General features: G+C 34.5%; 3 protein-coding genes across 5 annotated transcripts; 2 read left to right on the top strand and 1 right to left on the bottom strand.

Annotated features, from left to right (window-relative positions):
* The first annotated feature begins 363 nt into the window (after positions 1 to 363).
* On the top strand, positions 364 to 6373 carry LOC105803635 (uncharacterized). Its single transcript, XM_012635932.2, has 12 exons — positions 364 to 797; positions 878 to 1081; positions 1222 to 1367; positions 1466 to 1740; positions 1934 to 2031; positions 2704 to 2851; positions 2933 to 3360; positions 3774 to 4288; positions 4408 to 4468; positions 4588 to 4866; positions 5212 to 5473; positions 5764 to 6373. The coding sequence occupies exons 1-12, from the start codon at positions 426 to 428 to the stop codon at positions 6105 to 6107; spliced, it is 3132 nt and encodes a 1043-aa protein (XP_012491386.1). The 5' UTR covers positions 364 to 425; the 3' UTR covers positions 6108 to 6373.
* An 863-nt stretch (positions 6374 to 7236) lies between these two features.
* LOC105803636 (conserved oligomeric Golgi complex subunit 2) lies at positions 7237 to 14098 on the top strand. Of its 2 annotated transcripts, none has more exons than XM_012635934.2 (14): positions 7237 to 7626; positions 7841 to 8355; positions 8434 to 8634; positions 9384 to 9720; positions 9983 to 10144; positions 10269 to 10368; positions 10458 to 10673; positions 10752 to 10860; positions 11421 to 11621; positions 12193 to 12297; positions 12817 to 12942; positions 13030 to 13164; positions 13258 to 13406; positions 13786 to 14098. In XM_012635934.2, the coding sequence occupies exons 2-13, from the start codon at positions 7897 to 7899 to the stop codon at positions 13369 to 13371; spliced, it is 2265 nt and encodes a 754-aa protein (XP_012491388.1). In that variant the 5' UTR covers positions 7237 to 7626; positions 7841 to 7896; the 3' UTR covers positions 13372 to 13406; positions 13786 to 14098. The 2 variants fall into 2 exon arrangements, with proteins under 2 accessions (XP_012491388.1, XP_012491387.1); XM_012635933.2 differs by having other exon boundaries at positions 7838 to 8355.
* Positions 14099 to 15204: 1106 nt separating this feature from the next.
* LOC105803637 (tRNA threonylcarbamoyladenosine dehydratase 2) lies at positions 15205 to 27171 on the bottom strand. Of its 2 annotated transcripts, none has more exons than XM_052623017.1 (11): positions 26935 to 27171; positions 26503 to 26546; positions 24771 to 24870; positions 23852 to 23999; positions 22785 to 22997; positions 22299 to 22433; positions 20560 to 20694; positions 20047 to 20262; positions 18393 to 18517; positions 17245 to 17302; positions 15205 to 15495 (listed from the first exon to the last, which is right to left on the bottom strand). In XM_052623017.1, the coding sequence occupies exons 1-11, from the start codon at positions 27024 to 27026 to the stop codon at positions 15370 to 15372; spliced, it is 1392 nt and encodes a 463-aa protein (XP_052478977.1). In that variant the 5' UTR covers positions 27027 to 27171; the 3' UTR covers positions 15205 to 15369. The 2 variants fall into 2 exon arrangements, with proteins under 2 accessions (XP_052478977.1, XP_012491390.1); XM_012635936.2 differs by having other exon boundaries at positions 15205 to 15480; positions 26935 to 27168.
* Between the last annotated feature and the right edge of the window lie 244 nt (positions 27172 to 27415).

The following is a 27415-nucleotide window of genomic DNA, read 5'->3' as shown; positions in this document are numbered from 1 at the left end:
TGTTGATGGTAGTTGTGAATGATAGGAGCAAGGGATGAGAGAGCCATTTGAGGTGTGATGGTTGATAGATAGTTGGGGAAAGTCGAGAGAGGTATGGAAAAAGAAGAAGAAGATGATGAACAATGATAGGTCAAAAATAGTAAAAAAGTATGATGTGTCAGCGGTCATTAAAAATTTAGCTTTTGAATGACCAGAATAAAAGCATTTTGTAAAGTTTTTTTAAGTGACAAAATGAAAGTTACTTGACCAATTAAAAAGTTTAACATTATTTGTTACTCTTTTAAAAGTGGAAAGGGCCTGATAGGTTCGGCCCATAAATCAATATTAATAATAAACTCCCGCTCGATTTCCAAACCAAAAATTCAAAACGAGATCAGTTCCAGGCAAAAGAAAAAAAGAAGAAGAAACAGAGAAGGAAACCGATAATGAAAGAGCAGGAAATGGCAGACACACAATTGATTCGCAAAATTGCCAAAATCGTGGACGAAGCTAAAGCATCTAACGCCACCCATCTCCGGAAGCTGAAGGAGCTCTCAGCCGTCCGTTCGAAATCCCCTTCCGTTCATCAATTCTCTGTCGCCTTCACCAAGACACTGACCCCTCTCTTTCAAATTCTAAAGCGAACCGCCACCGTGGAACGCGTTGTGCGCTTTGTTTCAGCATTTTCCAGCGCCCGAGATCCCAACGACACTTCCGCTAGTGATGAGTTCTTGGAGGAATTTTTGAAGTTCCTTTTGGTTGGGGCTACTGCAGCTAATAAAACCGCACGATTTAGGGCTTGCCAAATCATTTCCGAGGTCAGCTCTTTTAAATTCTGGCTTCATTTTTTTAAATCTCTTTTAGCGTTTTGATTTTTAGGAGATATATATATAAACAGATAATATTACGGCTGCCCGATGACTCAGAAGTGAGCGATGAACTATGGGATGAGGTGATAGAGTTAATGAAATTTCGGGTGGTGGACAAGGTTCCGTTAATTCGTACACTTGCAGTCAGGGCGCTTTCACGATTTGTAAATGATTCTGAAAATAGCGACATTCTTGATTTATTTCTCGAAGTCCTTCCATTGGAGCAGAACTCGGTCAGTGTGTAAACTTATATATTGTTTCTGTTTTCTCGATGAGTTGCGTGATTTGTTATGAATATTTTAATTTCTTGGAAGGTTTATTAAACAAAATAATTGAGGTCTTTTTTTAACAATTCTGGAGATTCTGTTTATAGGAGGTTCGGAAGACCATTGTGTTATCTTTGCCTCCTTCAAATGCAACTTCCCAAGTAATCATAGATTGTACAATGGATGTAAGTGAGTCGGTCCGCAAAGCAGCGTACTGTGTTATAGCTAACAAATTTCCTCTTCAAAGCCTAAGGTAAGATGGATTTTAATCTTGTAGTTGTGCTATATTGTTTGTATTTCGTTTAATGAGTTCCTAATACTTTCTTTTGCTTAATTTGCTTGGTCTGCTAGTATCAAGCATAGGACAGCAATTCTTCAGAGAGGACTTGCTGATCGTTCTTTGGCTGTTTCGAAGGAGTGTTTAAAGTTAATGACAGATCAGTGGCTTGTAAAGTGCTGCAATGGAGATCCTGTACAACTTCTCAAGTATCTCGATGTTGAAACCTATGAATCAGTTGGGGAGTCTGTTATGGAGTCCCTTCTAAAAGCCGATTTAGTGAAACTGCATAAGGTGGAAAGTATACAACAGTACATATTACGAACATCAGCAAATGAAGGAAGTGAAGGTTTGTGGAGATTTTAGATGTTTTTGCTAAATGAGTAAAGATTGTTGTCTTTTATTTTCACAGACAATTCTGCCATTTCAGTAGCCACTATAATTATGACTTTGTAAGGTATATTGTTGGTTTAACATGTCAGTTTATACAAGAAAAACAAGTTCACTTGCCTATCATCTATCTTTTCCTGATATTATAATAGGAGATTCAGCGGATTGTTCTGTTAGTATCAAGCTAATGGAACCTGAGGTCTCTCTTTATTGGAGGATGGTGTGCAAACATTTGCAGATGGAAGCACAAGTAAGCTTGTTATTCATTCATTTGTGTATCCGTTTGTATATTTTAATATTCCCTAAAGTTAACGAACATATATTTAAGTGAGCACTTTATTAATATTAAATCAATATCCTCCTTTTTTGAGCTTATATAGCATTTTTAATACATAAGCATCTGATTTTGACTGAGAAGTCCGATTGAACAATTCAAATTATCTAGTTCTTTATTTAATTATTTTGTTATGCGTTTTACTATATTTTCTAGTCTCTAGGCTATTCTAAGGTGATATTTCCTGTTCCATGTTTTCAGTCTCTGGTTTGGTTTTCACTGGTTTTCCCCCCCTTTTTCTTTTTCTCCTTCTTTTCCTTCCCTTTCTCCTTGATTGCCTTTTGCTTCTAGTTTCTGTATTTTTGTTTTTGTTGATCTTCATTTCTAATGCTATATCTTGACACATCTGTCATAACATCTAATTGCAAGACATAGTGCTTACCAATCTATGTCCCAGCCATTCATCATTAAAACTGAGTACAACACCCTAAAATATTTATTTGCGACATAACACTGCTTTTGATTCATAGGTCTTTAATTGGTTCTTAGGTCTTTGATGATGATGACTTGTTCAAGTATTATTTTTGAATATAACAACATTTCATGCACTTTCCCGATGATATAACAAAGTAACACATTGTTGGACAGGGAAAAGGTTCTGATGCTGCTGCTACAATGGGCACTGAAGCAGCTATATATGCTGCGGAAGCTTCAGACAACAATGATTTGTTAGATAGAATTCTTCCTGAAACTGTCTCTGATTACATAGATTTGGTCAAAGCTCATATTGATGCAGGTAGGTCAGGTTCTTTTGATCAACAAATGCATAAAAAAACTTATTCTACTTTAATATTCTAATTTGACCATATAATTTCAGGGGTGAACTACCACTTTGCATCTCGACAGCTATTATTGCTTGGTGAAATGCTTGATTTTTCTGATGCTACAATCAGGAAGATTGCTAGCTCCTTTGTGCAGGACTTATTGCACATGCCTCTTGAACATGAAGTGGATGATGAAGGCAACAAAGTTGCTATTGGAGATGGCATAAATCTTGGTGGTGACCGAGATTGGGCAATTGCAGTGGCAAGGTTGGCAAGGAAGGTTCACTCTGCTGCTGGTGAATTTGAAGAAGTTATTCTTGGGGTTGTGCAAGAGCTTGCACGTCCTTGCAGGGAGAGAACTGCTGACTTTATAAACTGGATGCACTGCCTTGCTGTTACTGGTCTTCTCTTGGAAAATGCAAAATCGTTCCATTGGGCTGTTGAACCTACTGAACTGCTTCAATCATTGCTGCTTCCTGGGGTATGGACCTGATTGCATCTTTCAGTCTATTTGCATTCCACTTTGTTATCCTTAATCAAATCCTTAAGCCTAAATCTAATATCCTCAACTTTTCAAGAGCATGGCTTTCTATCTCCACATTCTAATTATTTGGAAGACAAAATGAAGAGTTTGGTTACTAGTCTATTCATATTGCCATGTGTACTTACTGAAATAGGGAGTATCTATTCAAAGAGACGTAAAATTTGAGTAGAATTTGTCACAAATGATAGGTAACTTCTCTTTAGGCATTAAACTTGATAGAATGTTACATAATATGCCATTCTATTTTCATGGGTCTGTACAAATTTTAGATGTCTTAAAATGCCTACTTAAAAAATCATCTAAAACCTTTTTGGAAGGATTTTATGATTGATATGGAATACCAAATGCAGGCAAAACATGTTCACTTGGATGTGCAGAGGGTATCTGTCCGATGCCTAGGGCTGTTTGGGTTGTTAGAGAATAAACCTAGTGAAGAACTAATAAAGCAGTTGAGGATATCCTATGTTAAGGGCCCTTCTCCAATTAGCACAGTTGCTTGTAAGGCATTATTTGATATTGGGATGTGGCATGGTCCTCAGGAAGTTGATAGGGCCTTGGGACTGAACCTTTCATCACAGCTTGAAGTAGATGCTATGCCATCTGATCCTGTAAACTTTTCTGAGACAGATGGAGCTTCAAATATGAAATTGGTCGATCTCTTATATGCTGGATTTACAACAGATAATAGGGCCAGAGCTCTAGAAAATGATGAAAATGAATCTGTCCAAGCTGTTCTTGGAGAGGGCTTTGCCAAGATTCTTCTTCTGAGTGAGAAGTATCCAAGTATTCCTGCTTCATCTCATCCTTTGCTCTTATCCAAGCTGATTAGCTTGTATTTCAGTAATGAATCAAAGGACCTCCAGAGGTGGGCGGATCTGATTCTGTCTCTACTCTTGTCTATCTTTTACTTAAAACAATTCTTCTTTTCTACTTAATACGACAGCCATTACAACATTATTTTTCTGTTCTTTTTTTTTTTACTAGATTGAAACAGTGTTTATCTGTTTTTTTCGAGCATTATGCTTCTCTCTCAGAAAATCACAAGGTATTTAGCATTAATTTCTGGATGATATGCATCTCTTGTCAATACAGACACGGAAGTAATATGTCCAGAGTTCTAGACTTGTTTGCTGATGACAAATAAATTTGATTTTGCAATAACAGAAGCGTTTGTCTAAGGCTTTCATTCCTGTCATGCGTTCTATGTGGCCTGGAATAGATGACAATCCTGGTGGTTCTTCTTATACGGTCTCCAACATGCGTAAGCGTGCCATACAAGCTTCAAGATTCATGCTACAGATGATGCAAACTCCCCTATATGCAAAGGGGACTGAAGCAGAGGATGATAATGGTTGTAATGGATCACCAGAAATCATAGATGGCCCTTCACAGCCTTCAGTAGAATGCGGAGAAGAGGGACTTGCAATACGCATAGCCACAGAGGTAATATCTCTATTGCTTCAACTCAATTCTTCAGTTTTCCCAATTCAAATCTTAAATGTCATAATATCAATAATCAGATCCTAATTTCAAAGTCGAGTAATACCTACACCACCCAGCTTTACACAAACAGATAGATTAGACATTCACTTATTTGCACCATCTGATAATTTATGTTTCTCCGTGGATGCAAAACAAAAGGAAGTGTTTTATTGCTGCATTGAAAGCAATGAATTGCTTTGTGTAAGATGTTGGCCGTAATGGTTGGCATAACATTTGAGAAGAATACTAATCTATGAACAAAATAATTTGTTACCTACTGTTTTGTTATTCTTCTATTTTCCCAAGGTGTTGAGGTTTCCAGCAAAGAAGACATCTGCAGAGAGGTCATATGTTGCGGCTCTTTGCAGAATACTTGCCTCTCTCCATTTCTGTTTATCAGAACAAGTACCAGTAAAGATAATGAGGAGACTTTTAAGTCGTGTGTGTGAATCTGTTTTAAGCGAGAAAGATATTCTAAAGGAGTTGAAGCTGATGGCTGAACGTCTTGAAGGACTAGATAGAAATCCAGATCAGGATTTATCGGAAGATGAAGTTAAGTATATTTTCGGTAAGTATCTTACACTCACAGGAAAGATCATTATTTTTTTTGATGTTGTGCTTTTCATGTCAAATAGAAATTTCATTGTAAATATTATACAAAATCTGTCTGATCATATAGAAGGCATACTTTCATGTATGAAGAATGCTTTTCTGGAAACAACCTACAAAAATGTAAAATCCAATACCAATTTTGGCCTGTTATATTCGTTTTCCTTTTGGTTATTAGTATTTGTTGGGCTTGGAGAGTGTTTTTGGTCATTAAAACCTAACTATGTTGTTTCCCAATATTTTTTGCAGGAAAGTTGGAGCTGGAATTCAACTTGGATGTTGATGGTTCCACTGCAGTTCCACAAACCCCAGCGCCATGCTCAGCTAGACCTAATCGTTCAAGGAGACGAGTGAGACGTGAAGAAGTTAGTTCTGGCGAAGAAAATTCACCTCCCTGTGTTAAGTCTGTGGTTCCTAGCAATGGTGGCACTATAGGTCCTCGCTCACAAAGGGCAAGCAAGACTGCAGCAATGACCAAGATAACAAGAAGTAAAGCTGTAAGGATAGAAGAAGAAGGTTTTCATGAAGACGACGATGAAGATTCAGAAGTTACAGCTGAGGATTCTGATGAATCAGATGAGCTCACCGAATAAAATCACGCCGCTTAGTTTGCATTGCCTGAATCATCGTCATATATATATTGTGGTGCATATGTTTCAAGGGTTAGGTTGAGTTAAGCTAGATACATAGATAGATATGCAGTACTTATATTATATTTGTTGTATCCATGTGTATGATGTCTGTAACCCGTAAGTCGTTACATATATGATGTTGTAAGCATTTTGGGTTAAGCTTTGTTTTGATATTGTTGTAACACAATTTGGGAAATGTTTGCTAGTCAAAGCCTATTTCTCTTGAATCTTTCATGCATTTAAAAATTATAAAAAAATTATAAATTTTTATTAAAAATAACAATACCAAGTTACCAACCCATTAAAATTGAAATTTTAAAAAATTATGATTAAAATTTGAAAATCTTATAAGCATTAGAATAAAAAGAAATCTACTAAGATTTTGATATCATTTGTTAATAATTAATCATGCCCACAATAAATACATCTAGTGAAAATTTAAAATTTTCAAATATCAAAACCTCATATGTATTGTGTATATTGATATACATTATTATTAAATATGAATTTATGTTTAAAATTTTCAGATGTCAAAACCTCATATATATTGTGTATATTGATATACATTATTAAAATGAATCTATGTGTTCTTGCTCACCTTGTGAGTTTGAGACTTACTAAATTTCATTCAATTTTGATTCGATAGTCTAATGTTTTTATTTGGTTTAGTTTTTAATTCAAAATAATAATAATAACAAATTTTAATTTTATTTAATTGATAAATATTTATGGTATAAAAATAAATATTCAAATTAATGAAAATAGCACAAAAAGGAAATTGATAGAATCGGATCGAATCGATTAATCGCACCAATTGAATCGAGTATCGATTGGTTTATCGATTGAATTGATTGAATTGCAAACTATTTTGAAATGTGATAAAAATTAATTAAGTTAGTGAATTGAACAAACTCACATCTTCATATACAGATAATAATATTAATAATAATTGAATTAACTCATTCAATAATTTTCTAAATTTTTAATAATTTATTTAATTAAAACCGGATAACCAAACTAATTTAATAAAAAGCTAGGAAATCAAAACCGATAAAATAAAATTTGGTTTGATTATCTTTTCCAAAACCAAAATACTGTAAAATATGGAAAAAGAAATTCCAAAATAGATATGAACCAAATCGTTAGAACAGTCAGAATTTCGAGTCCAGGTTGTGCTAGATCTCGACTAACACTACACTGAAATGATCATTTATTTCAGTTTTCTGATAAAACTACGTCGTTGTGTGTCTAGATCTGCCTCTCAATTTTCTTCTTCTTCTTCTTGCTGAACCCGTCCCTCCTCTCTCCCCTCTATTGACGCTTCCTCTTTCTGCCGTACTTCTACCGGCGGTGTCCGCCTCCCTCTCTTTCATTCTTTTCAACCCCCCCCCCCCCGCCTTCATTTGTTTTAATCCGACGCCGTTCCAGCATCCCTCTCTCTATTTCCCTGCAGATTCCTCTCGCTCTCATCATCGTATAGGTGAGCCTATTCTTTTTCTTGCTATTAATCTATAGAATTTTATTCTCTTAGAATTTTGCTTCCTGTTCCAAGTAATTCATGTTTATCATTTGGACTGGCGTAATGATTCTATATGATTTCTGGTCTCCAAAATTTTGATTTCAATAAAAAACAAGATCAAATCAGTTCCATATTGATATTTAATTATTCATGGCGATATGTTTGCTTGCAGTAGAGGAATTGAGATAATCGAAATCTGACTTGGACTTGGATTCCTATTAAAGGGTGAAAATGCCGGATCAAATCCCATCTCCAGCCCCTAGATCCGCCACGGATCTCTTCTCTGACCCGCTCGACTCTCACCCGATGTGGTTCAAGCCCTCTCTCTTCCTTTCACCTGACTTCGACTCAGAATCCTACATTGCGGAGCTCCGAACCTTTGTCCCTTTTGACACCCTCCGATCTGAGCTCCAGGCTCATCTCTCGTCTCTCAACCATGAACTAATTGATCTCATCAACCGTGATTACGCCGACTTTGTAAACCTCTCCACCAAACTGGTTGATGTGGACTCTGCGGTGCTTCGTATGCGTGCTCCGCTTCTTGAACTCCGTGACAAGATCCAAGGCTTTAGGGGAGCTGTTGAGGGCTCGCTTACTTCTTTGAAGAATGGACTGAGCCAACGAGCAGAGGCTGCTGCTGCCAGAGAGGTGCTGGAGTTGCTGCTGGACACTTTTCATGTTGTTTCTAAGGTAATAGCAGTAGTATTGTTGTCGAGTCCCTTCCATTTCCATTTCCAAGAGTATTGGTTAAACAGACTCCTTTATTAGGTTGAAAAGCTTATAAAGGAGCTTCCTAGTGTGTCTTCGGATTGGTCAAATGGGGATGTCAATTCAATGCAAAAGAGTAATGCTTTGAGCTCACAACATGTTGAGAATGGAACAACAAATCTCAGAGAGACCCAAAGCATGCTTCTGGAGAGAATTGCCAGCGAGATGAATCGCCTCAACTTTTATATTGCTCATGCACAGGTACCACTTTTTCTTTTCAGTCACAAATTTTATGCCTTAGCCACTGAGAATTCCACAGCTAATTATGTAATCTCCTTTTGGATTTGTTTTCTGAATTTACTTTCATATTTAGATAATAATGGCAATTCATTACAAAGTAATTATTCTCTGGTTCACTGTCTTACAGCTGGAAGATGTGCTTAAGACAGTTAACCATTAACTTTAGAATAAGCTTCTAAAGGATATTGCACGAGCTTATTGGTTTAGAGTCCAACATCCTCTCCCGATTCTTACATTTAGGAATTTGTTTGTACTATGTTAGTGTGGTCAACCATATCATCAAAATCACTTATTTAGAAAATCCAAAAACTTGGTAACATCACCATTAACATCATGCCAATGGTTTTGCAAAACATTTAGCTCATACCATCAGGCCTTGGTGAAGAAGGATGCATTTGCATAAGAGCAGTGTGATCATCCTCAACTATAAACTTATGCGTCAAAAGCTTTACAAGCATTATGTATATTATGTGCCTCATATCAGCTATAAACATAGTATTCATATCATAGTTTCATGACTTATGAGAATAGTTGACAATCAGCGTACTTTTGCTTCGTGGTTACTGACAACGGGATGATTTTACTAAAATCTGTCTCATATGCATTATGGATATGTACCTTAGAGTGACATGAACAGCCCCAGGTCAAAATCTTATTCTTTGGAAGTAGAAATTCATGGAATATCTGTTTTCTATATTATGCAAGTGCAGAACCTGCCTTTTATTCAGAATATTGAAAAGAGGATTCAGAGTGCTAGCCAACTATTAAATGCAAGCTTGGGACACTGTTTTGTTGATGGGCTGGAACACAGGGATGTCAATGCAATTTATAATTGCTTACGTGCTTATGCTGCTGTTGATAACAATGGTAATGCAGAAGAAATTTTTCGCACGACCATCGTGGCTCCATTTATACAAAATGTTATCCCACATGGATCCTCTGGGGGAGTTGTTGCGGCATCTGGGGATGAACTTGAGAATGATTATCTGCAAATTAAGAAACATGTTAAGAATGATTTCAAATTCTTACTGGAAGTTGCTTCTGCAGGTACATATCCCATATCAATTCTATTAATAGTGTACTTCATCTAGTTCATTGGGTCTTTACTACCAAGTTATATTGCATTTGGTGCTGGAAATAGGTTGGTTCCCTGAGAAGAATATATATGAACTTGGTGAATATAGGCATCACAGTTCAAATTTAATGTCCAACCGGTGCATTATTTCAGTCTTCTCATGGTCTTTGCATATCAAACTTCAAATTTGCTACATGTGAAGGCTGTTGAAGTTGTGTTGTTTGTTTTGTTCAGAAAATTCAGGATTACATGTATTTGACTTCCTGGCAAATTCAATTCTGAAAGAGGTCCTTGAAGCCATCCAAAAGGGAAAACCTGGTGCTTTTTCTCCAGGAAGACCTAAAGAATTCCTCAAAAACTACAAAGCAAGCCTAGATTTCTTGGCCTATATTGAAGGTAGTAATCTGACCTTTCATTTTGCATCTAAGACTAAGTCTTTGTAAAGGAGACTTTGGTAAAGAATTAAAGTATCTTAACTATAGCCCATTTTATTATATTTAAAAAAAAATCTCACTGTCAGGCTATTGCCCAACTAGTGCTGCTGTTGCCCGATTTCGAGCCGCACCTTCTTATGTTGAGTTCATGAAGCAGTGGAATGTTGGTGTTTATTTCTCGTTAAGGTATTGAGTGGAATTATTAGATATTTATTGTACTAATACAATTTTGAATTAGTACTTAGATATGACTGCTTTTATTTTCAATCTCTCAGGTTTCAAGAAATAGCTGGTGCACTGGACTCTGCACTTACAGCCCCCGGTCTTGTTCTTGTCCAGAATTCAGATTCTGGTGAAGAATATTCCCTGAACCTAACGCTTAAACAAAGTGTTACCCTCTTGGATAGCTTGAGATCCTGCTGGAATGAAGAAGTTCTTGTCCTTTCTTGTTCTGACAAGTTTCTTCGCTTGTCCCTGCAGCTGCTCTCAAGGTCATTCCTTGGATCAATACTTTTGGGTTGTCTTGATATGCTGAACATCATCATTTGACTGTATTTTGCGTGTAATAGATACTCAAATTGGTTGTCTTCTGGATTGGCTGCTCGGAAGAAGGGTAGTGCTGGCTCCAACCCTGGATGTGAGTGGGCTCTTTCAGCTGCTCCAGACGATTTTGTTTATGTATGCCCGTGTCTTTATTCTATTATGTTTCCAAGTTAAATTCACTGAGCCTTATTTAATGCACAGAGGTTTAATCAATGGTGTTCTTTATGTTTGAATTTTGAAATTTGAAGTTTACAGAACTGAAGAACAAATAATCAGTTTTATTTGAGTGACTAAATGGAGAGATAAATATAGAGAAATAATTAGTTATCCGCATATCCACTTGATTCTTTCTAATGTAGAAAGATCAGAGGGAAATTAAAACTGGTAATTATACTTTCTTCTAACCTAAAAATATATTCCTAAGTTTCATTTTTAAAATGTAGAAAATAAGAGATGTAGTTATGCAATTGCTTCAGATCTACCATTTTCAGTCCCCCAAGGTCGATCTGCTGAGTTATGTATCTTGTTGTTCACAGGACTTTAATCATTCTATCATGTACTCTTTTTTTAAAAAATTCTACTTGCAACTTGATGTCATTCTCTAAGTTAAGCACTGTTATATATTCAATGTAGACGTAATCATTGTTGATCCAGACTTTTGAGCAGCATATGTATGAATGCTCTTGTGTTTGCAGGTTATTCATGACATAAATTGTCTGGGCAAGGAAATTTCTGGTGCTTACCTGGATCATGTACTTAGAGTTCTATCTTCATGTTCCACTGAAGTCCTTGACCTTGTAAAGCAGAGCATTTTGCACTGTGGAAAATCATTGGATGATTTGTTACCCTTAGTTATCAGCACAATTAAAGAGGCTTTAGTTCAGAAGTCTGTTGAGGTAAGCATTACAATGTTAAACATATTACTTATTTGCATAAGTGTTGTCAAAGCGTGCGCCTTGGGGCTTAGCTACCAAAAACAAAAGCCCCTCAGATCCTTCTGGGTGAGGTGCATGTCTGGTGTGCTTAGGCACTTGTTTCTGTTAGGCAAAAAGAGATCATCCAACTAATTTCTCTTGCATTTCTTCTATTTTTATTTATTTTTCATTAACTGGACCTTTAATAGTAAAAAAGAGTATAATATCAGTATCCCAACTTGAGATTATAGACAAATCGTGTATATTGCCCAAAAGAAGGAAAACTACAATTTTCATATTTTGTAGGATAAATGTCTAGACTCTTTGGAATTGATTAACAAAATTATGTATCTGAAGTTCATTTTATCTACACATTGTGCCTTCTCTAAGCTGAGCACTATTTTTTTGGCATCTTGTGCCCAACAGCCTTGAGTCACCTTGCGCTATGAAACCACCATGACATGTTTTATGGTTTCTATTGTAATTTGTTTGCTTGCACTTCTATTACACTCTTGAAACTTTTGTTCATTCTCGTTTATCTTAAATTCCACAGGACTTGAGACAGCTGAAAGGAATAACTGCAACTTACAGGATGACAAACAAACCTCTTCCTGTCAGGCATTCGCCTTATGTAGCAGGGGTATTGCGCCCATTGAAGGTATGCAATCACACAGACCCTGTACCTTTTTTTTTCTCTTTTTATTATCGCAATTTTTGCTATCTCTTTTCCTGTAAATTTTCAACAAATGAAACCATATATATAGTGGTACATATATGCTATGTTGTTCAGATACATGGATACATGTTGCACATGATATGTATTCAATAGGAGTGCTTTTAAATATCTTGAGTTTCGCCTTATATTTGACTTTGGAGGGTCAAAACCCTATATGCATGTCCATTTTGAGGTGTTAGATATGTTACGTGTCTGCACGGATACTTGAAGAAAATTGAACAGTCCAAGAAACATAGAAATGAAATATAAAATCTGATATAAATAATGTTTGTTTGCTTAGAAATGTAACAAATTTAAATGCAGTCCAGATTATTTACTTGTTTGGCTTGAATTTCCATGGAGAATGTGTTTATTTTTTACCTAAAGAGTTTGTTGCCTGCTGCCCACATGGGCAACCAGTGCATGCTACTTAGCTTAAGCAACAAATTTCAATGCTTTCAGACTTTCTTGGATGGTGAACAAGCTACAAAGTATTTGACCAACGATGCGAGGAATAGTCTACTGCTAGGTGCTGCAACAGACATAACTATTCGCTATTATGAATTAGCTGCTGACCTCGTCAGTGTGGTTAGTATCACAAACAATTTATTTCCCTAGTTTTTTCTCTAGATATTAAATATGCTTTTAATAAAACCTCTAAATTATCTTGTCCAGGCAAGGAAGACAGAGTCATCACTTCAAAGAATAAGACAAGGCGCACAAAGACGAGCTGGGGCAAGCTCAGATGTCTTGGATCATAATGTGTCTGATACTGACAAAATTTGCATGCAATTGTTTCTTGATATTCAGGTGAGAATCCCTTCCTAAGAATTTGCAATCCTTCCGTCCTTGTCATTGAATATATATGGTGCAGCATTGTATTGAATTGTATACTGTTACCAGGAGTATGGGCGGAACCTTGCTGTCTTGGGAGTGGAAGCTGCTGATATTGATGCATACCGATCCTTATGGCAGTGCGTTGCACCTGCTGATAGGCAGGATGAGATCAAGTTTTAAAATCAGTATCGCATTGCATCTGGTTCTTTCACATGGTAAACTGTTTTCCCCTATCTTTAACTTGATCTTATGGTGATTTTCTTTCCCCTCCTTTTTGTTATTAAAAAAATTAAATGGAAGTGTAAACCATTACTCTGCTTACAATATTATTGTTGTTGTTTTGCTTACAATATAGTGAAAATTTTGTACAAAAGCCTTTTCAGCATCTCAAAGTATATTATTATTTATTTTAGAACAAAGCTGTGTATGATGAACAATTTAGTCTACATAACGTGTTTTTTTTTTTCCCTCTTCTGTGGTGTATTTTAAAGATCACTTATTGTATCTCGTCACTCTTTTTTATTTTTAAATGGAAAAGAATTTTATTATTATTTCACCATCAACCCCTTATGCAACTTGGAAACTGAAATTCAGGAAACTTCTTCAAGCTTCAGAATATATTCTTCAGCAACAAGAGTTCAATTTTATTCACAGGCGAGACCAAAAGTCGTAGTAGCTTAATTCCATTAAAAGAAGAAGTTACAGTATTTCAAGAGAAATGGAGAAATTGCAGAGCACTTGCACCTTCATTGCCCCTAATTTCCTGTCTATGTTGATTTCTTTATTATTTTTCTTGATAACAGAATATTTACTGCAAGCGTTAAAATTTGTATCCCATCTAAGTGTATGAAAATTTTGATTCTTTTTCCTTGAATAAGCGTAGTCGATCAAATGAGTTTTTATCTAATACATGATTGATTTAGTATGAACGAGCATTGATCAATAATTACGTGATCATCTAACACACCACCTAGCCAAGCATATGATTTTATTGGAACCCATGGTACTATCATCCTCACCATTCGACCATTGTTTCCGAACTCTTAAAAATGTCTTGAAGGCACTTGATCTGACCTGACTGAGCACACAACATGAATTGCGTTCGTATCAGAATAACCATAAATGACAATTAAGTACATCTGTCCACGGCTAAGTTGCCAGTACAAACCAATAGGCTAAGGAATTTTTCATCTCAGGTCAATCTAGTCAAATCAACCTAAATAATAAAAATATATATTTTATTATAATATATATATTAACAGTGAAATGAGCCATCAGACCAGGCTAAATTTATGGGCCTGGAAATTCTTTTTGAGTTGAAACCAAGCCTCAGCACATAAACATACAGGCAAAGGTGAAAGTAAAAGCACAAAGGAAAACAATTTTTCTACATGATGTTTTGCAGACTATTCACTTCAATTAGTCCCCCTAAAGGAACAAGCTTAGCGAAAGATATATACTTGAACCAACACATTTAGGGATTAAAGAAACTCGAATCCGACAAATTCTGACCGGTGTCTGGGTTGGATTTTTTTTTTGAAAAATTAAGTTCAAGTCGGGTGCAATTAGAGAATTAGTTGGATTAGATCAAGGTCAAAGATTTGAGTTAAATCTGTCCACTCTGAGATATTTACAAAAATGACCCTAATATATATACATATATTAAATTTTTGCTTTCAATAAATAAATATATTAAGTTTTAAGTCTAAACTCAAAAAATTAATCTTATTTGCTTCAAAATAAAACAATTAAATTAAATTCGAGTCGGGTCAAGTCAAAGCAAAGTCAGGTCTCTTATTAAATTTCGAATTCGAGCTGTTTTTTTCTTAAAGTTGGGCCGAGACGAATTGATTAAGCTTTCGGGTCAAGGCGGGCAAAAATCCGCCCCGTTGCCATCCCTGAATACATTTAATATATAAAGTAAATGGCTTCTAACAAATTAACTAAAATGAAACTCATGCAAAAGTTACACTGTTAGATTAATGGTTTACCACCCCCCCCCCCCCAATTGAATTCATTGAATTCCTATATTTCTTTCACAAATTAGGCATTTAACAATGGTTCATAAGGTCTATAAACAACATCATCTTAGGATAAAGAACAGTCATTCAAAAATGTCTTGGATAAATTAACCATTCAGCTGAAGCTAAAAACTAAAATCTTAATGATAATGTCTAGTTACAAACCAAAGTCTTGTTCAGCTCGCTTCAGCACGGATGTCACCCTGTTGAAAAATTCTGGTTCCTTTTCTTTGATATCATCAAGACTCCTCTGCTCATGTTCATCAGCCTTCAAATAACAAAACTTTACTAGTGTAAAGAGCAATAAGTTTACTCCACACTGACTGTATTAAAGAAATAATTGTTCACTTTACTTCCACTAGGAGCAACCAGGAAGTATGAAGTTACTATTACTTTTCTATGATAAATTGATAACCCAAACCATACAAATGGAATTAGAATTTGAAAACATGGAATCTACCAAGGGATTTCTTTATAAAAAAATTGATGATTATCAGAAAGAAAGTTAATAACAGAAAAAAGGTCCAGTCTTCAGGTGAATCCAAAAATTTAAAATTTTAAGATTGACAAATATCGTCATGATCATTGATGAAAGGATGATCTACAAGAACAAAGGCAATGCAACAAAATAACATATGTACTAAAGAAAAACAAAAACTTAGGATTTCATCGGACTTCCAGGCATATGCTACAACAAGACTGCCAAAATAGCACTTGATAAAGCAAAGCCTCGAGAAAGTAAAGAATCTTATCTTTTTAACCTTTCAATCTTTCTATTCAAAACTAAACTAGGTTTAACAGAATATCAGATTAAATAGCTCATTGCGGTCATAAAATCCCACCAAGGTTATGATAAGGTCAAATTTTCATCTTGGAGGAAGAGATAGAACAGAAATTTAATGGAAAATTAAAAATAGAAAGAAGTTACTTAAAAGGAAATAGGGAAATCAAGAGAGAATTTGAAGAACTATGGAAGAAATCCAAAAAGAATCAACAGAGGGAGACAATCTTAACAATCAGTATCTCAAATAATCAGGATTGAAGTCAAGTCTACCATCATACTATGACTCAACACTGAATTTTTCCAATGTGTTTTAACTTTATTTTGTTTTGCCATAATACTTTCAGAAAAAAATATGGGATTGTAATATTTCATGAAATATTGTATTAAGAAATGGCAAATTTGCCATTGTAGTTCCAATTTTGTTGATTTTTTAAACAAAAAGTTGACTTTGTTGATTGCAAATGACAAATTTCCATCAATTTAGTTACTTTATGTTCAAAATCGTCAAAACTAGAATCCAGTTTAAAGATTCAATGCCAAAATTTCATTATTGACAAGTAGTACAATGGGAAATTTGGCCTTAATCCCTAACTACAGCCAAGACCCAATAAAATGCAATGCCAAATATGTTGAGAATCTTTGATTATTTGACAGCATTGAATAGCTAATCTTTAGAGATTACAGCTGAATTTTAGAGATTCTAGGTAGAGATATTCTTTCCTTAATTGATTCAATGCTTCATGTACATATATCTGTACATATTTCTAAGAAATACATACTTTTGTGTGAGTTTTTCCTCAATACATTAGAGTATTCATCTCTAATTTCAACAAAATATGACCTTATATCCTAATATTTTAATAAGTAACATACTAAAGTTATATTAAATAACCTTTTTTTAAGCTGAGAGAAGCCAGAAAAAGCTTGATAGCAAAAGCTCTTATGGCTCTAATTAAATTAATGCGGAAAAGTACAGGGAAGAGAGATACAATAGCAATTTAGAGGGGAAATAAAAAAAAGACAGAAGCAAATCACAAGGAACCAAGAAAATTAGGGTAACATCTCAAAAATCATTATCTCAGATATTCATCATCCAAAACCAAATCGAGAATTAATATTCATAGCTAAACCCAAAGCAAAATCCTGATACTTAGAAAAGTAAAATACTTGTATATAAAGAACCCATAGTACTTGGAAAAGTATAATATTGACTAAGAAAAAAAGAAAGCATCTTCGTTTAGAGAATACCTCTTTAAATTTTAAAAGAACTAAATTTGATACAGATGCTGCCTTTGCCTGATCCCATCTGAAATGAATAATGGATAATATATTACAGGTAAATCAAATATCACAATAAAGGTACAAGGCAAGTATGATCTCAGTTCATAAACTCGATATATTTATACCACATCTCAGGTAAATGATATTGCGCTTTAAGACAATGAAATGAAAGCGAAGATTATCAACCATTCAGTATCTATCAAAAAAAGAAAAAACCATTCAGTAGGCTACATTTTGGCTAAAACTTGTGCCAGTGCAAGATGGCCAGAAATAGACTAGTGACATAGCAAAAGAAATGGCTCTGGTAGAGTTCACGGCAGAAATTGCCTCTGAAATAAGCTTAAAATGTTATTCATGTGCTGCTTAACAAAAAGAAAGTTTATATGTTGAATTACAAATAAAATTAGCTGTATGCTATCTTAAGCTTTTGGAAATCTGCTAGACATGAAAGTTATTTGGCTTTTCAAATGTATATTCGGACAGATGGATGCATCCATAAATTGGGTTAATGAGTGCAATTGCCCCCAGTAGGATTGAACATAATAAATGATTTATATACTAAAAGGAAAATAATAGAAAGGTACTAGCTCCGTACGAGGTGAAGTCCCCTAGTCTTTGGACAAGGTACATGTTTCCAGTTTCAACATCACTAAAATGGGATTTACAGGAGGGAAATTTTCACTCGTTTTGTATCTTAACTGTTGGACTAAAAAATCTCCATAGTTCAGAACTACTTAAATGAAAAATAAGAGAAGCCAAGGGAGAATGAATTCTCAATGCTCAAATCTTAGTACATGGTTGATTCCACAGGAGGTATAGTCCTCTAGTTGTTTGGACAAAGCACCATTCTGCAATTCCACCTCCACTGGAGAGGAGCCTTATAGGAAAGTATAAAAGCACTGCTGGACTAAAAAAATCACCATAATTGAACACTACCAAAAATCAAAAATAAGATGGGCTTTATAGGCCACTCCTAAACAATAACAAATAAACAGCATTAAAAAACATGTTACTACTATCACCAATATTAGAAAACACATGCTGATTCTATCCAATCATATCAAAAAGTTGGTGAATGCCATATGCTCCAAATTACATCATGAAACAAACCATACCTAACAAGCATCAACTCGTTAACAGATCGCCACATTCCACGCCCCACATCTTTTGGAGATAGTTCTCTCGCACTTCTCCCACGCCACAACTCTTTAACAATGTATTGCACTTCTTCAACATCAACCTGCAGGTAATGGCAAAAAAGAAACAGAAAATACAAACTTTAAGAACAACAATATTAATCTGATATAGAGCATGAACAAAAATATTAATCTGACATGCAAATGGTTTCTGAGACAAGGGAAATAGGAATGGAAAACCATAACCAGCTGGAAGGTCTGAATATAATGGCTTACTAATAATAGATTTAGGAACAACGTGACTGCCCATAATTTCATGAGAACTATAGATTTCCTTTTTCTTTTTCTTGGACAAATGACAAAGATTTGAACTATATAATAAGATTATAAATACATATGATATTTTAAAAAGTTTTTAAGGGGTTATTAATCATGGCCCATTTATTACAACCCTTTTAAGAATGAGACAATCTTGGTTGACCAATTGAAAACCCATTTCAGTATCTCACTAAATGACTAAATATGGATGTGCATTATCAAAACTAGAATGGTCTCTATGCTCCAGGACCATCAATGAAGAAGAATGTATAAATATGATAAAACACAAAAATAGTTTTAAGTTGCTTATATTAATAAAATGAAGTCTTGAATTGAAATAATAAAGATGAATGTAATTATTCCAAAGTATCTTCAACTAAACGATAATACATTGTCTTTATTAATAAAAATAGTTTTGAGTAGCTTAAATTCTATATCATGAGGATAATAGCTTTTCCATAAGGTGGAATCCAAAGGTTTCAACCTAGTTCATGAAATGGAAGCTCACAGAATGGCTTGAAATGGCCAAGAGAAGGCAGATAAGGAACATTTGATGACCACAGATTCCAAGCAAATTCAGTCAAAAACAAATATTGTGCCTTAGAAATTCAACTCTGAGCTTTCTTTTCCAGAAACTTAAGGTTTAATAGATGATTATAATTTTCAGAATGTTATTCCTCAACTTAGTTGAGCCATCTGGTATGATAGGTCATGTTCTTCCACTATTTTGTCCAAGTCTAAGCCAATTTGATCCAAAAACCACCCTTCATCGTTTCAAGCACATGTCAAAAGCCTTAAACCTAATTTGTTTCTCCCTAAAATGCTCAGAGCAAGAAGCAAAGCATATATCATATATTCTTGCTACTTCATTTTCCATCAAGAAACTTTTCGCAACAAACAGAAAATATTAATATATGAATCATCAATTAAAATGCCTAAATATTCAAGGAAAAATTGCTCATTAACTTGCAATAGTTTTGAGCACAGAGAATACCATAAATTGTAATACAATATCCACAAATTTCACATTGGACAAAGAGGTTAACTGGCTTCATATCCCTAAGATTTTATTTTACTATTAGTTTACTCTATTATTTGAGCACACGTTTATATAAATTTGATTTAATGAATTTACCAAATAGAAATGGGAAGTTCCAGTATCCAAGCAGATGGAAGGAGAAAGGGAAGAACAAATGATAAAATATTTAAATCATAAAATAACTGCATCAAAGAAATTGAAAAAAGTACTTTACATGTCAAACAAAAAGAGCAAAATAATGACTCCTCATGCAAAGGGTGTCGAGGCAAATCCTACCTGGACTTGCATGTCTGCACCATATACTGACTCCTCATGCTCAATAAGCCGTTGAAAAAGCGTCTGATAATGGTCAACATCTAGATTTACCACTGGCTCTGTTTGAACATCCAACCCTGCAAGTTGTGTAACAACATACGAGGCCATAACCTGTCCAAATATCGCAGGGATGGTACCAAGAACTGGTATGATACGGACCCTAAACCCAGGTACTATCTGACAGCAGAATAACACATTAACTTGTTGGATTAAACATGTAGATTACATACTAATGTAGACCAAAATATTTTCCTTTTCCTTCTACCCTTAAGTCTAGAGATAGCAAAAACCAGTGACCTAACACTAGCAAGTTCAAATATATCGCTAAAAGAAACACAGCTTTAGCTCCATCCAAATGTACTTTCAATTCTTAAATTCTGCTTCAATATATTGGATGAATTTCCCCACTGCATGATGTTAGGTGATCAAACAGAGTACTTTAAAACTGCAAAAGTAAGAAGCAAGCATCCTCACTTGATAATCTGAAGGGTTGTCTTCCTCACCACTTGGTCCTCTAAAAGGAAGCAGCTTAGCTTTAGGTTTCTCTAAAGAGAAAACAACAGGAATTCCACCCTCAATCCCATGATCTTTCCTTAAACGGTGTCTCACCTAGAAGCAAAAATTTGATAAAGAGTAAAGTGAATGATAGCAGGAAATAAACCCCTAAAGAATGTCTTCTTAATGCAATAGATAAACAAGAGTAAAATTGGATATCCAAAATAACAAATACAAGCATAAGATATTAAAGTTTTTCCAAACCAAATAAAATCTAATTGGACAAGGTCCCAAAGTAAACACCAATCATAAGATCAGCAACCACCAGAAAACTGCAGTAGCAAGTGTAGATTCAAAAGCCACAGATGCAAAGAGCCCCCATTTTAGAATGATTGACAACTCCAAAACAACTTCACCGTATTCAGAATCAATAATATAAAATGCCAGAAGCTCAAATCACAATAAATAATAAAAATACAAAAACATAAATATTTCATAACCCAAAGCTACTGATACTAAAATAAAGTAAGTATCTAGAAGCTAAACCTAACCTTCGTACATACTAAGTAGCAAAGCTGATCCTAATCCTCTATTACTGAATAAAGTAACCAAAGAATCTTAAACATCTTAAATATATATAAAAAGTACTGCCAAACCCCTAAAATATAGGAAAGAAGCAAAAACTTTAGATAATTAAATTCCTCGAGCAATTTTTTTACACCCTACATAAAACACAATGCTGGACTCAACTATAAGCACCAAATCTTCTCAGTATTTTCCATCATTCTGCCATTAAAAAAAAAATCCTATTATTAACCCCTCAATTTTCTTTCCATATAGCTTTGCAACCTATGTCCTATCAATATGCAGTAACCCTCTCCATCCACCCTATACTACATTGTACTTTTTAACTTGTTATTGCCTATCCAAAAGCATCAATGCCTACCCATGTCATCTTCTATAGAAGCATAATGCTCCATTCCAAATGGATAGAAAGTAGGTTTTACCTACAATTCTGCAGCTGTAAGCTAAATCTAAAACTCTTTGTAATCTACTCCCAGTTTCCTTAAATTAAGAAATCTGATATGTAAGTCATAGAGACTTCGGATTGAAAGAAAATGGTTAAAATTTTTTAAACAGGAGGATCAGGGAGGATTATTTTCACTAATGCTTGACGAGAGAGAAAAATGAGGCAAAAGAAAGGATGGTCATTTTCCATCCTTATTTTTTTTCAAATCATTTAAATTGGAAAGATTAGATGAGAAAAAATGAGATGGGTGTGCAAGTAAAGTGATGCAAATTTACTAGATTTCCATCTTTCTACAAGCACACTGATGAAAGAAATAACATATATTCCACATTTCCACTTTTCTCCTCCCTCAACTTCCGACTTTACATATTTCTATTCTCCCTACCAAGCAAGATGTGGAAGAAACAATGACCTTCTCAAACAAAATATAATTTGTCTACCAAAATTATATACCAATTTAGATTCACAAGAGCATATCACATATCATGGTAACAAAATCTAACAATTCCATTTCATATAGGTTAGAAAGAACCAGACATTTAAAATAAATAACTAAACTAGTTAATTGGATACCATAAAACATAAGGCACAACCAAAAAGGAAAAACCAAAGCACAAACACGGAGAGGCATAGAAAAATATCTTAACAAGTTAGGGCTCTGAAAGTTGAAACAAGGCTAAGTGATTACAGATCTAGATAAAGGATCATTTGTTGACTCTCTTAAATCAGCCACGCGAATTCTTGTTGGATCAGCTCTAGCACCAGCTCCTGTCGCAGATAGTACCTTCAGACCTCTGCGTACACATGCAGCAAGAAGTGCCACCTATGACAAATGATAATAGAGTCATGTTAGGTAGAACTTTTTCCATTAGAACAATCTGTGTAATTCCAGAAACAGTGTTTTATGCTGACAGATTATTAGCAATCAGCTGAAGAACTTATGTTGCTTGCTTACTCATGCTTTAGATGGGTGCAATATCAAACAAGCATATAGAAGGATTAGCCATGCACTATCATAATAATGAAAAATAAAACATAAATTAAAGCATAACATGAACCACATAAAGAAATTAGGAGTTCTATATATGGTGAAAAGCCAATATTTGACTGCAACGTTATATAAAATTCTTATAGCCAGTAGGTAAAACTGAAAGTTCATAAGTCACGATGATACCTTTGTGTCAATGTTATCAATGCAGTCCAAAACAAAATCAGGGTTGCCAGAAAGAATTTCTTCTTCAGATGACACATCATATAGCAGCACCTTTGCATCTACTTGGCACTCAGGGAAAATTGAAGAGAAATGCTTCTTGAGGCACTCAGCTTTGGGGATACCAACATCTGCTCGTGTTGCAACAGCGTGTCTATTTAATGATGAAAGAGATACCTTCTCATATAGTCAAGAGTAAGTAGAGATTTCTTAAGAAAAGAATTTAATGGTCATTTTTTTAAAGAAAATACATGCTTTGCACCCACATCCAACTTACACTGCCAGCTCTTGAACTAGCAAGTGAAATTAGAATGCACAAATAGAAGGTAAAATTTTATATAATCTTATTATGTTGTCTCTTTGGAAGCTCCAAAAGGAGCAAGCCACAAAACAATGATGTTACAAGAAACCCTTGCAAAATGATAACCAGCATCCTAGAGTCCATTCTTTTGGCATATCCTTTGGGATAAAGATAATAATGACAGAGCAAGTTATTTCCAGACTTTCTTCAATCCAATAGGCAAATTTCTCCAAATTTCAGAAACATGTTATAACATAAGAGTATGTATGGATGCTGGATTCCAAGGAGGATATTTATTTCCAGAGACAACACGTTATTTAGTTTGCCAAAATAAAAAGTGGAATTTGGATGAGGGATTTTGAACACTCAAACATCTCATTTCAAATTCAACTCTTCAGGTGGAATTTATGAAATTCTTTGGTCTTTTATATCAATATTTATTATATTCCCCAATTTGTGAATTCACAATATCTTTCAAAGTATTTAAGTCTTCCAGAAATTTCAGAAATTCAAGAACATGACAATAAATACAAGAAATGGAGGACCTATGGAAAATAACATATTGACATATGATTTGTGATCGACCAGTAATTGTAGCTTAAAACAACTTGCAACAGAGAAGCAAAATTGCAAATAAAAATTTCAGATGAATATGCAACATTATACATGCCATATACCAAGCCTAAATAAGTTAGCACTGGATTAATCATTGATGAAACATATAAGATACCTGGTCAAAGTCCACCAATAGGAGCTTGCCAACTCCTGATCTCAAAAGCATAGATGCAGCATGACTTCCAACACCTCCAAGACCAATGACCACAACATAGGACGATGTAACCTTTTGCTGAGAATCAAGGCCAAAGAACTGGATATTCCTAGCAACAAACAACAAAGACAAAGACAAATATATGTTCAGTTATTCTCTCAAAATGTTAGAGAAGGATGGTTAGGTATGTCTAAACCTCACATTGGGCATATTATATGAATACTGGCCAATCCATGAGTGCACTTTAGCTCAGAACAATAGTCTAAGAAATTTAACAGTAAATCAAACATTCTCACCTATGTTCAAGCCGAACTCACCTATATTCAAGCTTGGTTCGTTGATTAAATGTGAGTAAACTCGTTTATTTAATTAGTAACCACACATAAAGAGAAGTTAAATTGTGCTCATTCACATGTTATTCGAACATATTTGTTTGCTTACACCCCCAAATGTAGATGTCCTACATATCTACTGGGTTTCCACTTATCGCAGAGTGTGTTGTTTGGAAACCTCAATTATTATGATCCAGAAGTCCTCCCAACTGTTGAAATTTTCCAAGTTGACCATCCACATCAAAAATTTTTTCATAACAAGATTCAAATATAGCACACTTAATATCATAGAAATAAAAAATTTTCATATGTCCAAAAAGAGAGAGTAGTGTAGATGTTATGTAGACACAAAAAGATCAATACTCTCAGCTTTGACTTTTCAACTTGCCTTGACATGTTAGAATATAAGATTTAGGGAAAACATGACCTGAGAATTAGAGCAATGACAAAAGAAAGAAAACCACGACTCTCCTGTAGGCTGTAGCATTTTAATTTCATAAAGAGAGTAAACACGGTTCATCCATAGACCATGGGTTAAAGAGATTTACCTAGTCAGTTGCTCAGAAACTATTTCATCTGCTAGAAGGCTCAAGCCAGTCATCCCAATATTCCCATTTCCAAGACCAATCGCACATTTGACAGTTGTATCTGATGCAATTTCAATTCCCGGAATAGCAATCAAATAAATGGAACAATAAAATTTTCACCAATTTACTAGTATAATACAAAAAGTTTGACGAAAGAGAGTTCAAATTTGAACTGAAAATGACAATAAAAATTTAGAATAAACACAGAATCGATAAAGATGGTTGCATCTATCAGATCTAGCATGTTTAGCCTTTTGCCAGTGTTGTAGGTCAGTTAGAGCATTGAATGCAAGCATTAAAATAATAGCATCTTTCATTATGTGTGAGAAGCAAACTACACAGTAAAACAACAATCACCACATCATGCAAATTTTCTTAGAAGTACAACTTATAGCCAACAGAAAACACCAAAAATCTTTAACTTGGTGATACTGTCACAACAGAAATCGAGACTCAACACAGCCATATCATTTAATCCAAACTTAATCTCCTAACTTCTGACAAGTAATCTGCCAAACTCAATCTCCTATCTTCTCACAAGAAATCGACTAATCTCCCAAACTTTATCTTCTAGCTTCTCACAAGTTTAGAACTCTTACTAAAGAATTTGTAAAATATAGAGGAAATAAGCAAATCACACCTTAAAAGTATATTCTCACACACCTTCAGGATCAAGAATCATTTTCAATATACTCATTTGAGAACATTCATCAAATCATATCATGAAAACAGTTGAGGATAGAGGATCATTCATATTAAAATGGATAACTTCAGAAATTCATTGATCAACTTCAAATATAAATCATTCTTGAAATAACATATCATACTGTTAAGGTCCCATCTTTATAAATTATAGAAGACTCATATTCGTTAGCTACCGTCACTACCATAACCAATGTCCAGAGTCATATTGATAATCTTGTTCTTATAATTTTTACTGATTATTGTAACAGTTAGTACAGCCGTATGATAACTAATTCGGTCTGTCAACGGGAACATGTGCTAACTGTTAATAACCCATTAGAGAGGGCATATGCTAACTACTATAACCCATTATTAAATCATACCACTAATTCTATATCAATTGTCCCCTTTTTTGGGGATCGAATTCAATATTCACAGCTTTCATAAGACATCCTTTTAGTCCTAATAATAAAGTTTCATATCTCATTCAATAATCCATAATTCATCGTATTAATAAACCAAAATAATAATCATGTGTTTTAGGCTAATTCATATCCTTGAAAAAAAAGGAATAAGACAATTAACTTATTTTTGCAAAGCTTCTTTATTAAACAGAATGATACAAAATCCTGTTAGAAACTGTTTTCTGAACAATCATGGATTCAGTATAGGTCAAATTCATAGAGAGTCATCACTCAGTAAGTAAGATGATTACTAAGAGGCTTACAACTATTAAGAGCCTAAATATTTGTCTAACCTAATCATATATTCATATCTACCAGAAGAATTGCAGATATTAGTTCCCATAGCAGCAATCACTTTCCAGTTAAAAAAATAACATATTGCTGATCAATTGTGTTTTTCACATTACAAGGCATGCAGCTAATAGTTAAAAGCATGTTGACGTCCATCAAATGAGAGAATACAACAGCAAAGCCTTTCTTTCGGACAACTAACATAAAACTGGTGTATAACAAGACAATTACTGAGTAAATAAAACTGACATTACCATTCAATTCGATTGCCTTTTTATCGCACTGGTTTGAAATCCTTCTGCAAAATACACAGAAAATCAATCATTAAAAAGCTTCTGGTAAACTGCCGAAGGAAGAAAAAATCATTTTCTATCTTTTATGAAACCAGATTAAATGACAGACTCGTTCAACATACTTATATTAATCTATTTCTAGGCAACTAAAAGGCAATTAAGTACTTCGACAAAACAAATTCACGAAAGAAAGAAAGCATAGCCTAGAAATTCTATTCAAATTTAAGAATTTTAGCGAACATGGATGTGGACTAACAATGACCAATAAACATTTTCATAGAAATAAAGAAAAGAAGAAGAAGAAGAAAGCACGATCGACGAATCAATGGGATCAACTGAATTTCATATAGCAATGAAAGAGAGAATGAGATGATGACGATAAAAAAAACTTACCTTGGAAGAAGCTTAAGAAGAAATAAGGTAGAAGCAGCACCGAGAAGAGCACCTCCGCCCACCAATGCCAAGCTCTTGAGCTTCTCCTCCATTTTTATTTTGCACTTCTGTTTGTGTCCTTAATCTTCAATGTCTGCGGCTCAGGGTTTTAGGCGGGATATTGGCTTAGGGTTTAAGACCTGATCCGAATCCGACTAATCTGAATTGGGTAGAGCGAGAATTGGAGGCGTAATGGAATAGAAGGGTATGGAATAGAGATTAATAGCAATTCAATTGTTTGGTTGAATCTAATGGAATAGAGGCGTAATAGTATTCTTCTGTTTGGTTGAATGGAATTGAGCTGTAATAGCATAAGGAAAAAATTTAAAATGACTAGAATACCCTTAGCAGAAATTTGTTTAGGAAAATAATTATTGTTATTGTTATTAAATTTTAATAAGATTATTAATATCAATAATAAATAATTTAACCATATTTTAAT

This window comes from Gossypium raimondii, chromosome 11, assembly GCF_025698545.1.
Source record: "Gossypium raimondii isolate GPD5lz chromosome 11, ASM2569854v1, whole genome shotgun sequence".
In the NCBI taxonomy this organism is placed as follows: domain Eukaryota; kingdom Viridiplantae; phylum Streptophyta; class Magnoliopsida; order Malvales; family Malvaceae; genus Gossypium; species Gossypium raimondii.
Note: the sequence above shows the minus strand (reverse complement) of the source record. Positions and strands in the feature narration are given on the sequence as shown.

Excerpts from the sequence above, each read along its gene's own strand:
- LOC105803635 (XM_012635932.2), top strand. The coding sequence starts at position 426 with ATGAAAGAGCAGGAAATGGCAGACACACAATTGATTCGCAAAATTGCC. Across the intron at positions 1,368-1,465 it reads TTTCCTCTTCAAAGCCTAAG|TATCAAGCATAGGACAGCAA; the intron begins GTAAGATGGATT and ends TTGGTCTGCTAG. Across the intron at positions 4,289-4,407 it reads GAATCAAAGGACCTCCAGAG|ATTGAAACAGTGTTTATCTG; the intron begins GTGGGCGGATCT and ends TTTTTTTACTAG.
- LOC105803636 (XM_012635934.2), top strand. The coding sequence starts at position 7,897 with ATGCCGGATCAAATCCCATCTCCAGCCCCTAGATCCGCCACGGATCTC. Across the intron at positions 10,145-10,268 it reads TTTCTTGGCCTATATTGAAG|GCTATTGCCCAACTAGTGCT; the intron begins GTAGTAATCTGA and ends TCTCACTGTCAG. Across the intron at positions 12,298-12,816 it reads GGGTATTGCGCCCATTGAAG|ACTTTCTTGGATGGTGAACA; the intron begins GTATGCAATCAC and ends CAATGCTTTCAG.
- LOC105803637 (XM_052623017.1), bottom strand. The coding sequence starts at position 27,026 with ATGGAGGAGAAGCTCAAGAGCTTGGCATTGGTGGGCGGAGGTGCTCTT. Across the intron at positions 22,434-22,784 it reads TTGATAACATTGACACAAAG|GTGGCACTTCTTGCTGCATG; the intron begins GTATCATCGTGA and ends CATTTGTCATAG. Across the intron at positions 18,518-20,046 it reads GTGCAGACATGCAAGTCCAG|GTTGATGTTGAAGAAGTGCA; the intron begins GTAGGATTTGCC and ends CATTACCTGCAG.